We start from the raw sequence: 20,530 nt of genomic DNA on the forward strand, positions 1-20,530 counted from the left end.
GTAAACCAAATGTAGAAGAAAACATCAGTTGGCTGCCCCTCTGGGGCTTATCTTAATAGGAAAGTCATCAGGGGGTCCCAGCGGTTTTGTCGTTTCTTTGCAAAATACACTTTGTGTATTATTAAAATTTACAAATCATCTTCACCACCACCATCTCATTTGGTAATAACTTGGATAGCAGAAAGGGCAGGTATTGCCCCATTCTGTAGAAGAAAAAATTGAGGCTCATAAATTAAATGATTTGTGCAAAGTTAATCCAGCTTGCAAGTGATGCAGTAAGATTGCAAACCTGGGGCCTCACCTAGTCTAATGATCATACCAGGAGTCCACACTGTGTTCACCTGGACAGGCTTTGTAGAAGGACATTTCCAATATCCTCTTAAAGGGCTGGATGGAGCTCCTTCTAAGCAGGGGTCGCGGCAATCACCGGAACAAGTGAACTGCCAAGCGGAATGTGATTCGCGGCCATCCATCCATCTCAGACAATGGGCCATGCTGTAACAAAATGGGTCAGTTACTAGGAATGAGGGGAGGAGAAAACATGTATCTGAGTTTATATACTGGTTAATATTAATATTCTCAACACTTTCATAAACAAGGAAACAGGCTCAAGAGTTAAGTGACTTCCTGGGCAAAGGGAACTCGACCAGTTTCCCTCCCGGAATCTGAGCTGATTCCCTCATTTCAGCAATACCAATAAAGCTATGAGGTGACAGAGTGACAGTACCTGGCCTTTAGGGGCTTGCGATTATCTAGGAAGTCTTTGATCTCTAATTTGGCTAGGAAAGGAGGTCCTTTCCTCTTCTTCGTTTAAAAAAAAAATTTTTTTTAATGTTTATATTTGAGAGAGCGAGCGCGCGCAAGTGGGAGAGAGGCAGAGAGAGAGACACAGAATCTGAAGCAGGCTCCAGGCTCTGAGCTGTCAGTACAGAGCCCAACGTGGCGCTCAAACCCACGAACCGTGAGATCATGACCTGAGCGGAAGTCAGACGCTCAACCAACTGAGCCGCCCAGGCGCCCCTACTCCTGTCTTCTTCCATAGGCTTTATGCTGAGGCCATTAGGGCCTCACTAGCAGTAAGTCCCAGTAGGGTTTGGAGAACCCTTCCAGGTTCAGGCCTGAACTATTACCTCATTAGGGCCTCTTCCTTCCCTAGAAGGCTTACTGAGCAGAATGCTCCCTTCTGGGGGACAATCAAAACCTCCCTGGCACAGAACCAGGCCCTTCAGGGCTCTCATCCTTGTGTTTCACACTGTTACTAGTGCAGCCAACATACTAATCTTCCTGACTCGTGTCTGTAGGAATTGGATCCCAGCAAGTGGCAAGCAAGCCCTAGTGCAAATAGCAATGTCATCCAGTTGGTTTCCCAATGTCTAATTGAGAGCAAATGGCAAGTAAAAAAAATGCATCAGTACAAAGTAACAGAACAAGGCAGAAATCAGGGACTTGGATCAGCCAGTGTCATGACCTCTGCCTTAAACTAGGCCATTACATTGGAAATGTGTCAAAACATGATCATGAATGCTGCTCTCCATCACTGCTGCAAGCACGCCATAGCTAAGGTCTGCTGTCCCAAAACTATGTAGGCTCCCTATTGGCTAATGCAGCATGCTGAACTCAAGCCACGTGAAAGCAGCACTCAAAGAAGTGCCACTACACTAGAGACATCACAAGGCTCAGCTTCGAAACCGTGGTGGTTTGCAAGAAAGCAGTGCAGGGTGGCAGTGGGAAGGTTTTAGACGGACTCCCCAGCCCCCAGGGATAATGGGGTGCAGAGCCTGGCGAGAAGAATCTGGGTGGAGAGCTGCAATGAATGGAGTCACGCTTCCCCCACGGCTAGGGCTCAAAGACTGTGGCATCCTTTTATGTGGCCACCGTAATCACCTGCATTGCCTTCTTAAATGACAGATATTAAGGGTCAAGTGAACTGCTCTAATGGGAGACAGCCTGGCAGAAGTCTTCCCTTCTACTCGAAGCTCAAAGTTGGCTCCAACTCTGGGAGAGTCAGGGTAGCAAGTGAAAAGGGCTTTCAAATGGAAATTACAAAACCAGGGATCCTACTCCCTGGTCTGCCTCTGAGCAGCTACATTTAACTAGGCAAGCGATTCTCCCTGTCTGGGTGCAGATTGCTTATCTATAAAACGATGGGGTTAGCTAGCATTTGTTACCATGGTCCCCTCCAATGTCAGATCTTCAGGGTTTTATGGATTCCATGAAATTGGCTACCCTTTTGCTGGAAATGTAAAGTATGAAGTTGCCTCTCAGGAAAATCTGAAGTTCAAAAAGTAAAGAATGGAAACAAAGAAATGAAAGCAGGACGGTCATTTCAACTCGAAACTCTTTTGTCCTAAGAACGGCAAAGCAATGAGTTCAGATAGTCGGGGAGGAATAGAAAAGCACAAACTGCAAAACAGGAAATCCATTCTTGGCTTGGCTGGTTGTCAAAAAGCCATGCACTGGTGAAAATTTAGATCCATTTAAAATTTTAATTTCTTAAAACTAATAAAGTCCCCAAATTAGTGAATTATTCAGATGCCTGCTACCAAAACACAGAAATACTGTCCTATACCAGGCTTTTTAATCTGCCTCGATTTCTCCAGTGCTATTTCTGGGGGTGTGATGATACAAGGAGCTGCTGTGATACAAGGAACCTTCAATTTGCTCACCATCATGACCACTTTTTTATGGACCATGCTCAGACATGGCCTTGCATTACAGTTCTATGTATACTGACCTTATCTCTCCAAATTGTGTATCAGCTCTTGACCTTGCAGGGACCTCAATTTCCACACCTTTGATTCCTCCAGTGCCTTGCTTGGCTACAGTAAGCGCTGAAATGATTACTAACGATTCAGGAAAGTACTCACCAGTATCTTCAGGTATGTCAAACCACATGACCAGGTTTACACTTCCAACCTAGTTTGAACTACAACATCAGTTTTTTTTGTTTTTTTTTTAAAGGCATCATATCTAAAGATAGAAAAGCTTCCAAAAATGAACTTAACAAACACCGAAACCAGATTTCCACAGAAAGCAGAAAAATAATTTATTCCAATAGATGGCAGAAATAAGAAAGTCGTCCTGAAAATATACTTTGGTGTAATTCTGTTAGCACAGATATTCCCTCTGAACGTGCTCTCCTACGGACTGCCCCACTTGACTCTACCGGTCTCGCGACAGTTTTTAAACACTTCGCAGATTCCCATGTTGTGACCAGGCAGGAGTGGTCTCCAAATGCACAGGCTCCAAGGAGAGAGCAGCACGTTTCTCAGAAGTACAGCGCCTCCTATCTCAGAAGAGTGCATAGACATTTTACAGAGCCAGCACAGTTTGGGTTAAGTAGGCACATAATTCATCAAAATGTAAAAAAAGGTGACAGGAGAAAATACTGCATTGTAGAAGGAGATATTCAAACGTGGTGTGAATGTTTAAGGCAGCTGATGGCCAACACAGGCGAGTCAGAGGTGTTCTGGGTTTGGAGTTGATTTTGCATCTAGAGGAATTCTCTTCGTGACCTGCAAAACAAAGCCGTTCTAGTAACTAATCCTTAACCCATCCTCAAGTGGGCAAATGGCTAATAACATCAATAAAAGTCAATCAGGCCAATAATTTAAAATATATAGGTGCTCAGTAAATACTTGAATAAAAAGTTAGCTCAAATAATGTCCCAGTTTGGACAGGTTTCGTAGAGCTGTGACAAGAGGTCCGATTACCAAGGACATTGCTGAACTGAGGGTCGTTAAGTAACAGTTGGACTGTGTCACAGAAAGCAGGAAGTTGACTCAGACCAATCCTACTGGCATCTAATGGGTTCACTTCAAGAATCTGTATTTGCCCTTCCCCTCCTACAGCAAGGAAGCACGGTTCCCACAGCCATGGCAAGCTTTTCTCTTATGTCAGACTCCTAAAGAGCTAGCTCCTTGGTACTCGAGGTTGCTCCTAGTTTGCTCCCCATTCTTACAGGTATAGGTGACAAATGAGATTTCTTTTTCTGGAAGCTTAAAGCTGTAATATCACCTTTGCAGAGCTAGCAAACATTTAAAATATGTATCTTCACACATCAAACTGGTAACAGTGGTCACGTCCACTCCCTTAATATAGCTTATTTTATTTATTTTTGAGAGAGAAAGAGTGTGTGTGGCGAAGGGCAGAGGGGGAGAGAGAATCCCAAGCAGGCTCCATGCCAAGCGAGGAGCCCAACTTGGGGCTTAATCCCACTACGGTGAGATCATGACCTGAACCAAAATCTAAGAGTTCGATGCTTAACCGATGGAGCCACCCAGGCACCCCCATAAAGCTTATTTTAAAAGACTATAAAAATAAGGGTGCCTGGTGGCTCAGTCTGTTGAGCGTCTGACTTCGGCTCAGGTCATGATCTCGTGGTTTGTGAGTTCGAGCCCCGTGAGCTCGAGCCCTGCATCGGGGTCTGTGCTGACAGCTCAGAGCCTGGAACCTGCTTTGGATTCTGTGTCTCCTCCTCTCTCTGCCCCTCTCCTGCTCATGCTCTGTCTCTCTATCAAAAATAAATAAACATTAAAAAAAAGACTATAAAAATAAAGCCACATATGTGGCTTTCAAAATTAAAAAATAAAGAGAATAGAAAAATTAAGTAAATAGTGGCTTTCAAAGGCAATTTCCACACAAGGCCTGAGTTGGCAGATAAGAAAACAAGCTGGTTATGACACAGAATTTCCCAGAATGTTGAGGGTTAAGTGCAGGGGGGCAAAGGGCTAGTTAAACTGAGAAGAGACACGGTTTGTGGCAGGCACGTCTGACAAGACTGAAGGTCAAGTAGTACGTAGGAGATCCGATGGGTCCTTAAGTTTTTCCAGATCAGTGGGCACAAGCAGGAGAATCCACAGAGCAGTGCGGTAAAATGATAGGTTTCCCAGGGTCCACAATGCCCAGTAGCAGATACAAGACGGCCGCTAAGTCTTACTGGTGCAAGCTGGGGCAGTCCAACCACCCTCCGCATGGGAAGTACCAGACTGCTCGACCCACTAAGGCAGGCCACTGCAAACAAAATACATTCAACTCGAGATATAATCAGAGGACTGTTTTTATAATGTACTAGGAAAATAACCACATCAGGCCAGGGAGGGGCAACTACGAGAGCTACTGGTTTCTTGTGCCTCACTGCCTCATAAAACCTTTAATCTAATGATCATTTCCTCTTCTCCTCCTTAGGCCACCGGAACAACCTGTCTGCACAGACCTGTGTTCCACGCAGATGAGAAATTTTACTTGAGAATACCGAAGCAGTGAATGCAGATGTTTCGTGTGTTAGTTTTTTATGAAGCATACAGGTTAGACCTCCTCATCGTTTAGGCCTTTTTGGACAAACGAACAATAACAAAAGTAAAAAGTAAGTCTTCATCTTTAGAAAACCACACTGAAACAGGGGCTAATTTTCACTTAGGCTCAATGATACTAGCTTGAGATAAATGTGAGTGGGCATTATATTAAATGGCATGGACTTGTGGTTTGATTTGGGGGTGAATTAAAGAAGCACATACTCTAATTGTCTCTCTGACATGAAACCGCCGTTGGGGGTGGGTGGGGAGGACCTCAACCAAAGGGTCCACATTCTCATTCTGTAAAATAAGGGAATGACTAAGGCTACTTTCAGATAAAACTGACAGTGAAGACAACATAAAAATATTAAGGCCTGAACCAGGAAATCTTTTCAGAGGAGGATGAGTGTGTGTGAGTGAGTGAGTGAGTGAGTGTGTGTGTGTGTGTGTGTGTGTGTGTGTGTCAAAGAATAGGTTTTATTTTTATCTGTTTTTTCATTTTATTTTTATTTTTTTAATCTTTATTTACTTTTGAGAGAGAGAGACAGAGTGCGAGTGGGGGACGAACAGAGAGGGAGACACAGAATCCGAAGCAGGCTCCAGGCTCCGAGCTGTCAGCACAGGGCCCGACGCGGGGCTCAAACTCATGAACCACGAGATCATGACCTGAGCCGAAGTCGGACGCTTAACTGACTGAGCCACCCAGGCGCCCCTCTGTTTTTCATTTTCGATAAATTCACACAACAATTCCTTTTTTACGATTATGTGCAAGATATGTGTTTATTGCAGAGTAACTACAAGAGATATTTAAGCAAATGAAAAGTATGTGTATTTAACGAGTCAAGGCAATGTACCAAATGAAAAGCTAAATACATTTACGGAGAAATGAAATCACTTTGAGACCAAGTGGCCAGAAAAGCTGGACACTCAAAGAGAAAACATCACAAAGAATTGAGAGAATGGGTAAACGGAGGGCAGAAAGAATGTCTGCAGAGTATGTGCTTACTAATCTGCGTCCTAAATTAATGAATGTCATAGGGTAGTAAGAGACAGGAAAAGCTAAGTGAAGTTAATTAGACCAAGAACACGGAAATGGCAGGGCTGGAACCAATAGGTCACGGAGGAAAGTAGCGAATAAGTAGGCTGCAAAAGTGGTCTGAGGGCAACTGGCAAGGCCTTGACGGCCAAGTGAGGAAGCTGGACATGATCTGCAGGTTAGTCATTCTTATCTTTTGTGGCTCATAGGACCTTTGGTGACCCTGACAAAAGCTGTGCTTACAACATGTTACAGAGGCAGGTACTCACTAACCTCAGAGATTTAAAGTTTAAAAAAAAACCCTACAATAGCCTACGGAGAACTACTGAAAGCTTCTGAGGCAAGCAGTGATCTCTTTCCGGGAGAGCTGCATCAGGAAGACAAACAGGGTGGAGTTTTGTAGATACTGTGACTACAGAGCAGGGAGACCTGAGGAAGAGCCACTGTAATAACTTGGAGTCACATTGATCTGGGTCAGAAATTAGGGTGCCCAAAGGAGAAACGGGAAACAAAAACAGACACAAGAGCCATTAACAGGATCAAATGGATTCGAGGAAAAGGAGAAAGGAGTGATTAGAGAAAGAAGTGAGTGAACAGGTTCTGACTCTAAGTGACAGGGAGATCTATGACATCAGGAATTGAAACAGAGACATGACAGTTTGAGTGGCAGCAGCAAATCCGGTCAGAGAGAGCCGAGTAAAAGATAACATTTTCAAAAAAAAAATTGTAATGTTTATTTATTTTTGAGACAGATAGACAAACAGCATGAGCAGGGGAGGGGCAAAGTGAGAGGGAGACACAGAATCCGAAGCAGGCTCCAGGCTCTGAACTGTCAGCACAGAGCCTGACATGAGGTTCAAACTCATGAGCGGTGAGACCATGACCTGAGCCAAAGTTGGACACTTAACCAACTTAGCCGCCCAGACGCCCCTAAAAGATACGCTTTTTAACCACAAAACACCTTGCACTGTTTAACTTTTCACAAACATGGCTTACTTTCAACCTCTCAACAAGTCACAAACTTCTTTAGAGCCCACAGCCTTCCCTGAAATCCCCACTCAGTACCAGGCACCTCATGAGCACTCAAATATTTTTGGAATGCATAGAAAAACAGCTCCCCTTGGGGCATAGGCCTAATTACCAATATACTTTATTCCTCTCCTGTCCAGACTCTGTAAAAAAAAAAAAAAAAAAAAAAAATACAAGGTTTGCCCTTTAGGACTGCAGTAAGCCATATAAGTTCATCTAAAATGTTACAATGCTGTGGTAAACTAACTTGTAGGACACTGGGGCCGGGCCAAATCCACTCCAGCAAGATTCCACACTAGCATCGCACCCCCAGGGCAATAGGAAAATGGGCCATGACAAAAACAGCAATCTTGATGTGACAGTTCCAGAAGCATCTTAGGAATCTAGGAAAGGCAGACAAGGTTGGCAGGGGAAAGAGAGGGAGTGAGCACCGTTCTTAGAAGTACTGGGCAAGATTTCCAGCCAATAAACATAATGTGCTATAACTCAGCCTATCACCACCACATGAGAGAAAATCGTGGCAATTAAAATGACTAAAGTAGCAAAAGATCAGCTAGGTGTTTAACTGTGCTGTTGAAATCAAATCAGTTCCATCTATATAAAATTATCCTAAAGCTTTCATGGCTGTTCCTCATTTTTCTCTGCTGCATACCATGTCTGGTTTACACCTCCTACTTTCCAAATCTGGCCTCTAATCATGTACAAAATCAAACATTTTTCCTTACCAGATGAAGACAGGCCTAAATCTGGTTCTGCACTCCTTTATCATCCCACTGTTGTGTAAAAGTACAAAGTTCAAAAGGGAATTTAGCTCCATCTTTTGATTTACCACAAAGAAAAATGAAGTCTTGTCACAAGAGTTCTATTTGCTCTGTTAGGCAGAGATTAGATCTCTTCATGTGATAATTCCAAAGGCCTACAGTTATTGTACTACCATAGTCATGACCTCAAATACAGAACAAATGTGAAGACATTCCTAATTAGAGTTTGTCTGGCTCTGCCCTCCTGCTTCCTGGTGTTTGCTTGTAAAGGAACCACCTTTAATACAAGTTTTAAGCAGCCCTGGTTTGTGCTATGGACCAGAGTGCAGACAGAAGGTATTTGTCAGTCAGGTTAACTTGAGATTGAAAATGAACAAATGAGGGACGCCTGAGTGGCTCAGTCAGTTGAGCATCTGACTCTCGGTTTTGGCTCAGGTCATGATCTCACAGTTCGTGGGTCTGAGCCCCACATGGGGCTCTGCAGCTGGCAGCATTGAGCCTGCTTGGGATTCTCTCTCTTTCTCTCTCTCTCTCTCTCTCTCTCTGCCCCTCTCCTGCTCAAGCTGTCTCTGTCTCTCTCAAAATAAATAAATGTAAAAAAAAAATTGTTTTTTTTTTTAAAGAAAATGGACAAATGAAACCTCAGATCTACACCCAGTGTTCTTCAGGTCCAAAGCGCCCTTTTTCATTACACAGGAAGGAAATGAGGCTCAGAGAAGTTAAGTGAAAGGCAATGCTGGAAGGATTGGAATGCTGGATAAAAAAAAAAAAAAAAAAATATATATATATATATATATATATATATATATATATATATATATATATGATAAATCAAAACCCCTTTGGGCAAAGACAGAACTCTAAGGAAAAAGAAAAAAAAGAAAAAGCTGACTACTTAACTTATCTCGATCGGCAAAAATCCAAGCTGTGAGGAAACAAGCACTCTCCTACATTGTTAGTGGAAATGTAAAAATGGTATAATCCCTATAGAAGGGAGTGTAGTAATAGCTAGAAAAAGCATACACCTTTAACCCAGAGATCCACTTTTCATGGAATCTAACCCCAAGATTTCCAGCAAAAATAGAAAATAAAATGTCATATGTATAGGATGATACTGTGCCTCTATCGATAATAGCAAAAGACTAGAAACAATCTAAAAGTACACCAATGGCTATAAAAAGAATTGAAGAAGATCTCTATACACTGGTAGGAGCGGTCTCTAAAATACGTTGTTCAGTGAAAAAAAGCAAAGTACAGAATAGTATATGCAATATGATATCTTTTCTGTAATAGCTGTGTGGGGGGATATACACACATATACATATTTATGTGTATGTATTTGCTTATATACATGTTACGTATATACATATATATACCTGTATGTATGTATTTGCTTATCTTGGCAAAATGAAACACTGGAAAGAGAGACATCTCTGAATGTATCTTGTTTATAATTCTGACTGTGAAAATATGTTTACATATTCAAAAATAGTAGCAAATAAAAATATTACTATGAATTGAACACAAAATAAAACAACTTAATCTGATTATGTATCACACTGATAATGATGAGAGAAAATAATTATTTCAAGTGACCTCAGAAAACAACATCTTTTCTTTATTTGTTCTAAGGACAAATAAAGCAGCAAAGAAATCCTAAATTGCATTCGATAAACTTACAGTTAGTAGTTATCTGGTGTTATCTGGAAACCATTATGTATTGCAGGATAATGAAAGTAAGTTACTGCCTGTAGGAGGCAAGATTTTCAGCATGTATGAATGATACTCAAGTATAAAACCAAAGAAGTCAAAACCATGTAATGTTAAATTTTAATTAGAAATATTACATAAACTCATGATTTTTTTTCTTCTCAGAAGAATGTAATTCCTGGCTCTGTCCACTGTAAAGGCTTAGAAGCAACATCCCAGCAGAAATGGATGTACCTAGCAATCAGATCTTTTCTTTTTTTTAAATTTACTTTGAGAGAGACAGAGAGAGGGTGAGCGGGGGAGGGGCCGAGAGACAGCCCCCGAGAGAGGGGGAGAAACCAAGCAAGTTTCAAGTGGTCAGTGGGCAGAGCCCAACATGGGGCCGAACCCACAAAACCGCGAGATCATGACCTGAGCCGAAACCAAGAGTCAAGACATTTAACCGACCGAGCCACCCAGGCGCCCTTTAGATCTTGGTTTTTAAATACCATTCCCACTGAAAGGAATGAAGGCCAGCTGGGCTTGAGGACTGACTAGTGAACCAGGTATCCTTTCAGTAGGAAACAGCTCATTCCAAGTCTGGGACAGGAAACACACAAGAGGGGTCTGGGACATCTTGATGTTGCCAGTAAGTGAGGAAACTACCAAAGACTAATAATAAAAGGACACAGAAGCCAGTTTACACAGGCTCTAGTAGGCCAAAGAAAGAGCAACTGACTACGAAAATGGTAATAAATGTAACTGATTAAAACTCAAAAGGGAAGAAAAGACAACCTCACTGGATACCCTGGAAGTAACTTGGACACCCAATATCTCACTCTGAAAATTAAAATAATTAAATATGGACACTGCTCTTCCTGTATGTTCTATATTTCAAGGTTACTAAATAACCTTAGAATGAGGGTTAAGTTCATCTTGGTAGAGACGTTTTATCTAATCAAATGTAGAAGTAATAATGGAACTAGAAAATCACCATTTTGCATTTTCTACCGAAACGTTTACTTCAGGCTAAGATTATGACAATCAACGGGTAAAACCCCCAGATAAAAGGCTGGCAGAGAACTTTACAATTGGAGGGACCAGGCTGTCATTACTTGAATTCACCGATCATCATAGCATTACTAAAGACAGGAGAGTCAGACACTCTGTGTCTCTTGCTAGGACTTCATAGTACCACATAAGCAGTACCCTTGCCAAAAAAGCTGAGCCAGATCTAGGCAAGCACTGAGTGCTAACTTCCATTTATCGAAATAATCAAGAAAGAGGAACAAACTTAATGACAGGTTTCCTGACTCTGGGCCAGTGAATAAATCTTTCCACTATACTACTCCTTATGTCTCTGAGCCTGTGAAGCAAATAAAAGCTACAATTTTCATTCCAGTTTTCCAAAAGCACCTGTCTCTCTCTATCCAAAGCATTCAGAAATGCTCTTAATTTAAAATCTGCCAGCAACTCTTAAGAATCCTGCAATATCAAGTATAAATAATAGCGCTCCTGTGTCTGAAAGACTGCATGCAAACTTTATTTAAATGGCTGGGTAACAGCAGAATTGAAAAGAATCTCATGAATAAATCCTCTGGTAAGGTGAATGGCCTAAGTTCCAAATTCTGTCCTTCAGATGTTTGCTTTCGGCAGCCTGCCCTTGCCAAGTGTTAAAATGGCTGTCGTTTTCTGAGGAAAAGCCAAGGCAACCTCTAGCTGCCTGATGGACAACACTGATGTGAAAGGTTCAGGGCATAGTCACCTCAATGACTGAGCGCTGGAGAATAGGTCTTCCTCCTCAAGGCCAATGATACTTGAGGTACCAGATGGTTTCATTTTTCAACTGTGGTCCGAAGAGAGGGTTGAGCTGGGCCAGAATTGCAATCAGCCAACTAAAAGAATAATGGGGGAGGAAAAAAACAACAGAAAGTGGTGAACTCATGTGGGAACAGGACCATCTTCAATTAGGATGGAACGAGTGCTTTAGTCAAATTTAGCAGTGAGGTTTCACCATAGTCTGCTCTGTCTTTTCTTCTCTCATTACCTTAATTCCAAGTATCCAAGATTTCCTGCATTCATAGGAAACCTTTAACCCAGAGTATTTTTACCTAATCTCAATTTAGCATCATCACAACTTCCAGGCTCAGGAAGAATGGGTGTTACTTTATCCATTCTCCAAATGCTAAGACCCACACTGATATGACACACCCATTTTTACTGGCACAGCCAAGGTTAAATTTCAGCCCCCCATCTTCCAATTAGACTGTAACACTTGAGCTCCCCTTCTCTAATCACCATCACCACTAAAATATGTAACACGTCTTTTGGGCCCCAGTGGAGCTGAACCAAATGGGAATTTAATTCCCCCGGCTTACTTGAGAATCTAAGCAACAAGGCATTCCTCTGTACTATATGGACTAATTATGGAGGAAGTACAGTGATGCTACATTACCTCAGGGTTAGAAGCGAAAAAATAGCACCTAAATTGTCTTTAAACTTTTGTTCTACTGCTCCCAAAATTCTGAATAAATGGTTTTGTGTCTGATAGAGGAATACACATAATCCAGCAAAGTTTCAGAATCACTGAGCTAAGACTAAAGCAAAAACAACAAGAAAGATAATACACAAATGTCTGGCCGTTCAAACCATTCCATGTTTTACTTAGTGAACAAATATTTAATGAGCACCTACTAGGTTCCAGGCCCCACGGATACAGAGGAGAAAATGGAATGTCACCACCCTCACGAAGCTTACCTAATATAATATCAGGAAGGAAAGAAAGTGGGACGAAGGAATAGGGAATGATGGAGGTAGTGAGGGAAGACCTCTCCAAGGAGGTAACATTTGAGCAGAATACACATTGCCTTTCATTCCTATTTAATATATATGAAGTGATTGGAGACTCTCATTTTACGGGGCAAGGGTATGGTGAACAAGCCCAGCCTCCATGGACTGATCTGGCAGAGTGGATTTTAGTAACATGATCTGACGCAGCGATCCTCTCTGCATGGAATAGAAGGAACCGCTTTGCAAGGAAAAGGAGAGTTATTGCTGCAGGAGTCTCTTTCTAAAATTTTAGCACTTTAAATTCCCCTATTATAAGAGGGGAACCAGCCAAACCCAACCGGACTGTCAGCTGGTTGCACCTTTTTTCTTCCACTTGCTGTCGTTTTTAGAACCCTGCCAGCCAACGGCTCAAAAAGCCGATTCTGATCACCAGCGACTAGACTGCCACAGAATCTGCCAGCACCACACCAGAAGCTTGCACCTACGGAAACAAACATACCTGCCCGCCCTCCTACCCTGCCCCACCCCATGTAAGGTGGTTTTGTGACAGGAAACATGATACTTGAGGAAATGGGGCCAAAATAGATACCCTAAGCTGACTCACTTTATAAACAAAAAGTTAATTCAGGTGAGATTCTCTGATCTGTCCTTAAAACGAGAGTGTTAAACACAAAAAAATGCCAAGACTTGTAGCTGAGATCGCATCTATCTGACACTGTGAAAAAAAAGGAAGAAGACAGCACAAGTAGACACACTGAAGAGCTCTGTGCCTGCAGTGAACACTAATTGGTGCAGAGCTAAGAGTCATGGAAAATTCCACAGACCCAGGACTTCCCCAATCCCAGCAGGCAAGAGAGGCTGACCGTAAAAACAGTCGTTCATCCTTTCGTAAGAGACTGAAATAACTGGCCAGTGCTTACAAGTACTAGATAAAAAAAAAATGCTAGAACCTATGCTAGTCTGTCTCCTTTCTTCATCAAAAACATATAGAATGAAATGAAAGCACCATCTCCCAGCACTTTGTATGATGTCGTATAGCTGTGCCTCTCGATCCTGGCCGCACATTATAATCATCCAGGGAGCTTTAAAAGATACTGACGCTACACTTCACACATAATCTTTCTTTTAATTCTCCCACGATACAGTTAAGGAAACTGAGGCAGAGAGAGGCTAACTGGTTTGCCTAGGGTCACAAATCTAATTAGGTGGTAGCAGCTCCTGAACCCAGAAATCAGGTTAGACTAATGTTCCTAACTACGTTTTGTAGGTAACTACAAGAGTTATCTCTGGAAATCTATTTTAACAGGTAACATTTCAGAAGGCATCTACTTAACTAAATTTAATCTGTCTGGAGTTAAGGAAACAAAGAATCCATCTGCCGATTATTGATGAAGTCTATCACAAAAGCTTTTGTTACCTGAGGTAAAGCAGAAATATCTCAAGTCAAAAACAAAGTCCACTTAGCCTGCTCAGATCAGGATTCAGAAACTTTTTAAAATCTAATCTTACATACTATTCTTAATGTTTCAAATCCAGCAAAACATCTTATTACAAAAACAAAACAAAACAAAAAACACCAAACACACAAAAAAAGAAAGAAAACAAACCAAAAAAAACCCCCAACAAACCACAGTTCAAGAAAATTCCTTGGGAAAAAGCCCAGGTCAGTTCACTTGAAATTTCATGGAGGAATTTTCCCCCCTCCAACCAGCTGAGCTCTGTGCCTGCCCTTCTGACTACCGCCTGACTTAAAATTTCCCTTTAAAGCTGATAAACACGTTGGAAAACTGGAAGAGAAAAAAATCCACTCTGAATTGATGGAAGTGGGTGGAGGAAGAGATCATATTCCAATGAATCTATTACTTCATGTGTCCAAGAAAAGAGAACTAAGTGTACCCTTCACATTTGCCCAAACTGTTCCACACATCTCCATAACCTGAAGGCCAGCCTAATAACTTAACTAACCATCTGAAATTATTCAAACTACTGAGGCAGCTATGGTGCGGTAACATATTTCAGAGAACCGCAGGGCTGGAATGGCCCAGAGGTCAAGTCCATGTTCCTCATTTTAATGACGAAGAAACTAAGTGCCAGGGAGCTCAATACCACACTGAATCAGTGACAGAGTTGGAAGAGGAACCCACACCTCCTGAGTCCCACTCTACCAGGCTGCTTCCATAGCTTATTAAGGACAAAACAAACCAAGCAGTCCAGGAGCTCCCAACTAATTCCACAACCAGTTACCAAGACCATGCTCCATGTCAGGCTGTGAGGACACAAAGAGGAACTGGTTAAGGGGCTAACCCCCAAGGGGCTCCTGAGCTTGTGAGACAAAACAAGGTTAGCAGTAGAGTGGGCTTTAAATAACATGCAGAGAATTTCATTCTACAAATACTCCCTGCTCACTTATCATAAGCTCAGGTCTTGGTTATTAGAATTCTCCAAGCACAAAATACACCCTCCGCACAGAAAAGACTATAGCCAGCTCTCTCAAATCTTGTTTGGTTTTTTTGTTCCACACTCAGATATGAGAACAGGGAACAAAAGGATGATTACTTCCCGGTGGCGCACAGATTAAGCGAATAACTGCTTGGCTTCCCTGTTGGAATGGGTAAGTCCAGCTAGGACTACTCTTCTGATCCACTGTCCCTCCAGTGAGAGCCATAATAGGAGTGACCTCTATTAGTGGCTTCATGAAGAAACAGCAGAGATGCAGGAGAGCGACCTGCCTTATCCCTAAAGAGATGACCCCTGTCATATCCCCTCATCCCAATCAAATGACACAAATTCTTTCAAGGGCAGCAATGTTATTAGGCACTACTAGAAAATATGGCCTTCATCAATGAATGAATGGATGAATAGATAAAGAGATTGTAGCATATATATATATATAGATTATATATATTGGTTATTATTGGGTTATTATTCAGCCATAAAAAAAGAATGATGGGAATGCAAGCTGGTGTAGCCACTCTGGAAAAACAGTGTGGAGGTTCCTCAAAAAACTAAAAATAGAACTACCCTACGACCCAGCAATTGCACTACTAGGCATTTATCCACGGGATACAGGTGTCCTGTTTCGAAGGGACACATGCACCCCCATGTTTATAGCAGCACTCTCAACAATAGCCAAAGTACGGAAAGAGCCCAAATGTCCATCAAGAAATGAATGGATAAAGAAGATGTGGTATATATACACAATGGAGTATTACTTGGCAGTCAAAAAAGAATGAAATCTTGCCATTTGCAACTACGTGGATGGAACTGGAAGGTATTATGCTAAGTGAAATTAGTCAGAGAAAGACAAAATCATAGGACTTCACTCATATGAGGACTTTAAGAGACAAAACCGATGAACATAAGGGAAGGGAAACAAAAATAATATAAAAACAGGGAGGGGGACAAAACAGAAGAGACTCCTAAATATGGAGAACAAACTGAGGGTTACTGGAGGGGTTGTGGGAGGGGGGATGGACTAAATGGGTAAGGGGCACTGAGGAATCTACTCCTGAAATCATTGTTGCACTATATGTCAATTAATTTCGATGTAAATTTTAAAAAATAAAAAATAAAATAAAATAAATAAATAAATAAAATCTTAAAAAAAGAGAGAGAAAAAAAAGAATGAGATCTTGTCAGTTGTGACAACATGAATGGAACTCAAGGGCATTACGCTAGGTAAAATAAGACAGAGGAAGTTAAATACTGTATGGCCTCTCTTATATGTGGAAAAAAATATATAACATATATATATATTTATTTATGATATGTAAATAAAACAAATTTTTATATAGGTATATACATAAAACCAGATGGGTGGTTGCCAGAGGTGGGATGTAGGGAATGGGAGAGATGGCTGAATTGTGTTTTGCTTTATTTAAATAATTTGAATTTAAATATTATTACTATAGAGAGAAAAACAAAGAAAATAGGAGATTCAGCATTAAGCAAGACTGGCTTTCAATTCCAGCTACACCAAATATTAGCGGAGTGATTGCAGGCAATGACCTTACACTGAGCCTGTTTTCGCTTTTGTAAAATGAAGATAATAATCTCTGCATCAAGACGTTAATGTATGAAAGTGCTCTGTGTAATAGCTGACACCTAGACGTTCAATAAATACTAGTTATTCCTTCGTTTTCTCTGTGAGACAGCCACAGAATGAATAAAAGCCAGTTACTTTATGAAGGAGTTTCTCATGTAACAGTGAGTCATTGTCGCCTCCACCTCCTCTCTGCCCCCAGCCCTCTGTGGTAGGCAGAATTCTAAGATATTCCCCCAAGATTCCCGTCCCCTAGTGTACACGCCTTGTCTAAACCCAGGATGGTAGGTACGATGGGACAGCCGCTCCCAAGATTAGACTGTGTTAAATGGTACTGCTGGCTTTAAGAGAAATTATCCTGAGTGGACCTGACCTAATCAGGCGAGTTTTAAAACGGATGGGACTCTCCCTGATGAAAGACATTTGAAGTGTGTGCCTCACTTATGAATTTATTGCCGATCATCTCTGAACACACCCTTTAATATGTGCTCTATAATAAGCAACTGAATTCCTCTCTCCCCTTTACAGTGAACAAGATGTTAAGCTTTCTCAGGAGAGGGGGCTAGAGGGGCATTGCAGGTGTGGGCTGGAAGTTGGAGTGGGTGTGAGAATATTCCGTGGAGCCTGTACCGATTCAGGCCTGGAAAACAGTCGCTCTTTGATCTGATAGCATCAGCCTGGAAATAACCTGTCTGCTGTCCCCCTGACAAGGAAACCAGAGCCCTTGCATGGCCTACATGCTTTGAAGGTCTCCTGCTCACACGGATGCAGGGAATCCCACCCAGGCCATGAACTGCCCATTCTCCGGCCTGTACTCCAGAGGGTGGGTGGCCTACTGCTTGCTCACCAACTCCAGCCTGGCCAAACCAATGAACTTCTCTGTTGTCAGGTGGGCTGAGCCATACTTTCTCCAATGAGGTCTGATTCCCTCCCAAGTCTGTCCTTCCTTGGGTACTCTCCCTCAGCCCCATGCCACATATGGCACTATGAGTGAGAGGGACCAAAGTTACAGCAGAGAGTTGACACAGATCCGCAAGGACATCATATATGGGAATGATCAGATGTGGACTATAAATAAACTGTCTACTATGTTTCGAGAAAGAAGTTTGAATATGTGCAGGGAGAAATGAGGAAGGGAGGAAGGAAAAGCAAAACTTGTAAAAGCAGCAAAACAAACACCTACAGAAATGAAAAATAGAATACCTGAAAATAAAAAAGTCAGTTGGTGCAATTCTGGTCTGGTACAGCAGAGTAACTTGTATCATACTGATCCTATAGAAAGTGATTATAAACCCTGAATAAAATATGAAAAATAACTATTTGATGATACTAGAGAATGTCCAAACACAGGCAGAACCTGGAGGGGATTCAATCCTTGAAAGGAGGCCACAGTAGTACCTTTATACAGCATTTCTCCTGAGAACATTGTCTAGTCCATGTGTGGAGCAAATAAATAACTGAAGCTCAAGAAAAAGGCTGCGGTCTTACTGGCTTGGGGTATCGAAAGATGAAGTTCAGAGCTGCCAGGGCAGCTGGAAATTAAAGAAGGAAATCTCAAAAAGGAGGTGCCAAAAAGGGGAGCCCCGAAGTCTGTGTATAAATTTCCCTTAACCCCTTAGCAGATCCCTGAACCGTGTATGCTCTGGGAAAAGGGCTGTGGAAAACACCTGGAAGTCTGAAAGGATGTTGGGGAAATTTCAGCTGCTGCCTACCACAGGAGAGAGAGGGTTCGGAATCTGAAGTTAGAACACTCAGATTTTCCACTGAAATTCCAGAACCAGAAGGGCCACACTTTAATGGAGAATTCATTCTAATCTAAAGGCAAAACTGACATAGATCTGCCCCAACAAGGTATAAAACCAACCGTCCACAAGTTTAAAGTGATCAATTAATAATTTCACTGTTTTTTACAAGAAAATTTAACCTCTCTCAGAGAAACAAAGTAGAATCCAGAGTCTCTGTCATCTACAATATCCCGTATTTAGTAAAAAACAGTCATGCAAAAACATAAGAAATCTAATCAGCAGTCAAGAACAAAGGGATCAACAGAAGCTGATTCCAAAATGATACAGATGTTGTAGTTAAAAGACAATGACTTTACAGCAGTTATCATAAATGTGTTTAAGGACTTAAAAGAAAATTTGGCTATAAAGAATGAACAGATTGGGAATGTCAGAAAATAAAAAAAATCAAACAGTCAAACATAGGTACAACTGGAGTGTCAGAAGAAAAAGAACACAGTAGAAAAAAAATAGAAGAAATACAGGCAGAAATTTTCTCAAATTTGATGGAAAACATTAACTTAACTTAAAGATTCATATAGCTTAGCAAACTTCAATCAGAATAAATTCAAAGAAAACTACACCTACACACATCATATTCAATCTGCTGAAAACCAAAGATAAAGAGAAAATCGTGATAACATCCAAAGGAAAAAGAACGTATAAAGAGGAATAATTATTCAAATTATAGCTGAGTTCTCAGCAGAAATAATGGAGGTCAGAAGACAATAGAAAAGCATCTTTATTTTATTTTATTTTTTTTTAGAAAAGCATCTTTAAAGTCAGCTAAAAGAAAAGAAAAATCCTGTCAATTCAGAATTCTATATCTAGAAAAACTATCCTTCCAAAAATGAACATGAAATAAAGACATTTCCAGGTAAATGAAAGATTAGTAAACATGTATCAGCATACCTGTCCTACAACAAATACTACAGGAAATTCTTCAGACTAAAGGGATATCAGATAGAAACTCAAATCTACAGGGGCACCTGGGTGGCTCAGTCAGTCAACTGAGTGTCTGACTTTGCCTTGGGTCATGATCTTGCAGTTGGTGAGTTTGAGCCCCGCATCAGGTTCTGCACTGACAGTGAAGAGCCTGCTTGGGATTCTCTCTCTCTGCCCTTCCCCTACTCATGCTTCCTCTCTCAAAATAAACTTTTTTAAAAAAGAAACTCAAATCTACAAAAATAAGGAACTCTAAAAGGCAAAGGCAGTCAGAATGGATAAAAAATAAGACTGAGCTATATGCTGCCTGCAAAAAGGCACTTTCTGAATATAAAGACAGATATAATGCACAAGAAAGGTGGTATGATTATCAGTATCAGATAAAGTAAAAATCAAGTCAATGAGTATCACCAAGGATAAAAAGGGATACCTTATAATGATAAAATGTCAATTTACTGAGAAGACATCATCATAAATGTGTATGCTCCTAATAACTGAGCTTCAAAACATGTAAGACAAAAGTAGAAAGAATTAAAAAGAGAAATAGAAAAATCTACCATAGCTGATGACTTTAACACCTTCTTTCAGGAATTAATAATAGTGACAAAAAAACTCAATAAAGCTATAGAAGATTTGAACTACCTTGACCTGATGTTTATAAAACACACCACACTTAACTTCAAAATATACACTTTTGAAGTGCACATGATATGATTATAATGATAAACTCTTATGCTGGGTCATAAAACAAACCCCAATTGCAAAAGATTTGGAATCTTACAAAGCATATCTTCTTCTTTTTTTTTAATGTTTATTTTTGAGAGAGAGAGAGAGAGAGAGAGAGAGAATGAATGAGTGGGGGAGGGGCAGAGAGAGAGGCAGACAGAGTCTGAAGCAGGCTCCAGGCTCTGAGCTGTCAGCACAGAGCCAGATGTGGGGCTCAAACCCAGGAACAGAGAGATCATGACCTGAGCTGAAGTCAGGCACTCAACCCACTGAGACACCCAGGCGTCCCCCAGAGTATATCTTCTGATAAGATATCTAGAAAAGTGCCAAATAGTTGGGATGAGCACTGGGTGTTGTATGGAAACCAATTTGACAATAAATTTCATATTAAAAAAAAAAGAAAGAAAGAAAGTGCCAAATATTTAAAAATTAATGAA

The 20,530-nt window shown here is 41.1% G+C and overlaps 2 protein-coding genes across 5 annotated transcripts in view; both read right to left on the reverse strand.

Moving 5' to 3' along the window:
• Nucleotides 1-3,021: 3,021 nt before the first annotated feature.
• The window catches only part of RPL26L1 (ribosomal protein L26 like 1), a 50,259-nt gene continuing 32,750 nt past the window's right edge, over nt 3,022-20,530 (reverse strand). For 2 of the 4 annotated variants that reach the window (XM_007082795.2, XM_015537757.2), the window contains one exon: nt 3,022-3,515. The gene's annotated coding sequence lies outside the window, so the exon portion shown is untranslated. Of the gene's footprint in view, nt 3,516-11,660; nt 11,705-20,530 lie in introns of those variants that run through there. The other 2 variants (XM_042992193.1, XM_042992199.1) reach the window with 2 other exon arrangements.
• ATP6V0E1 (ATPase H+ transporting V0 subunit e1) overlaps nt 3,022-20,530 on the reverse strand; it is a 31,864-nt gene continuing 14,355 nt past the window's right edge. The window contains exons 3-4 of the mRNA XM_007082794.3: nt 11,575-11,704; nt 3,022-3,515 (exon numbers count right to left, since the gene is read on the reverse strand). Of these exons, the coding sequence (XP_007082856.2) occupies nt 11,611-11,704 (94 nt within the window). The 3' untranslated portion in view covers nt 3,022-3,515; nt 11,575-11,610. The remainder of the gene's footprint in view (nt 3,516-11,574; nt 11,705-20,530) is intronic.

The sequence above is a fragment of the Panthera tigris genome, chromosome A1, assembly GCF_018350195.1.
Source record: "Panthera tigris isolate Pti1 chromosome A1, P.tigris_Pti1_mat1.1, whole genome shotgun sequence".
NCBI lineage: Eukaryota > Metazoa > Chordata > Mammalia > Carnivora > Felidae > Panthera > Panthera tigris.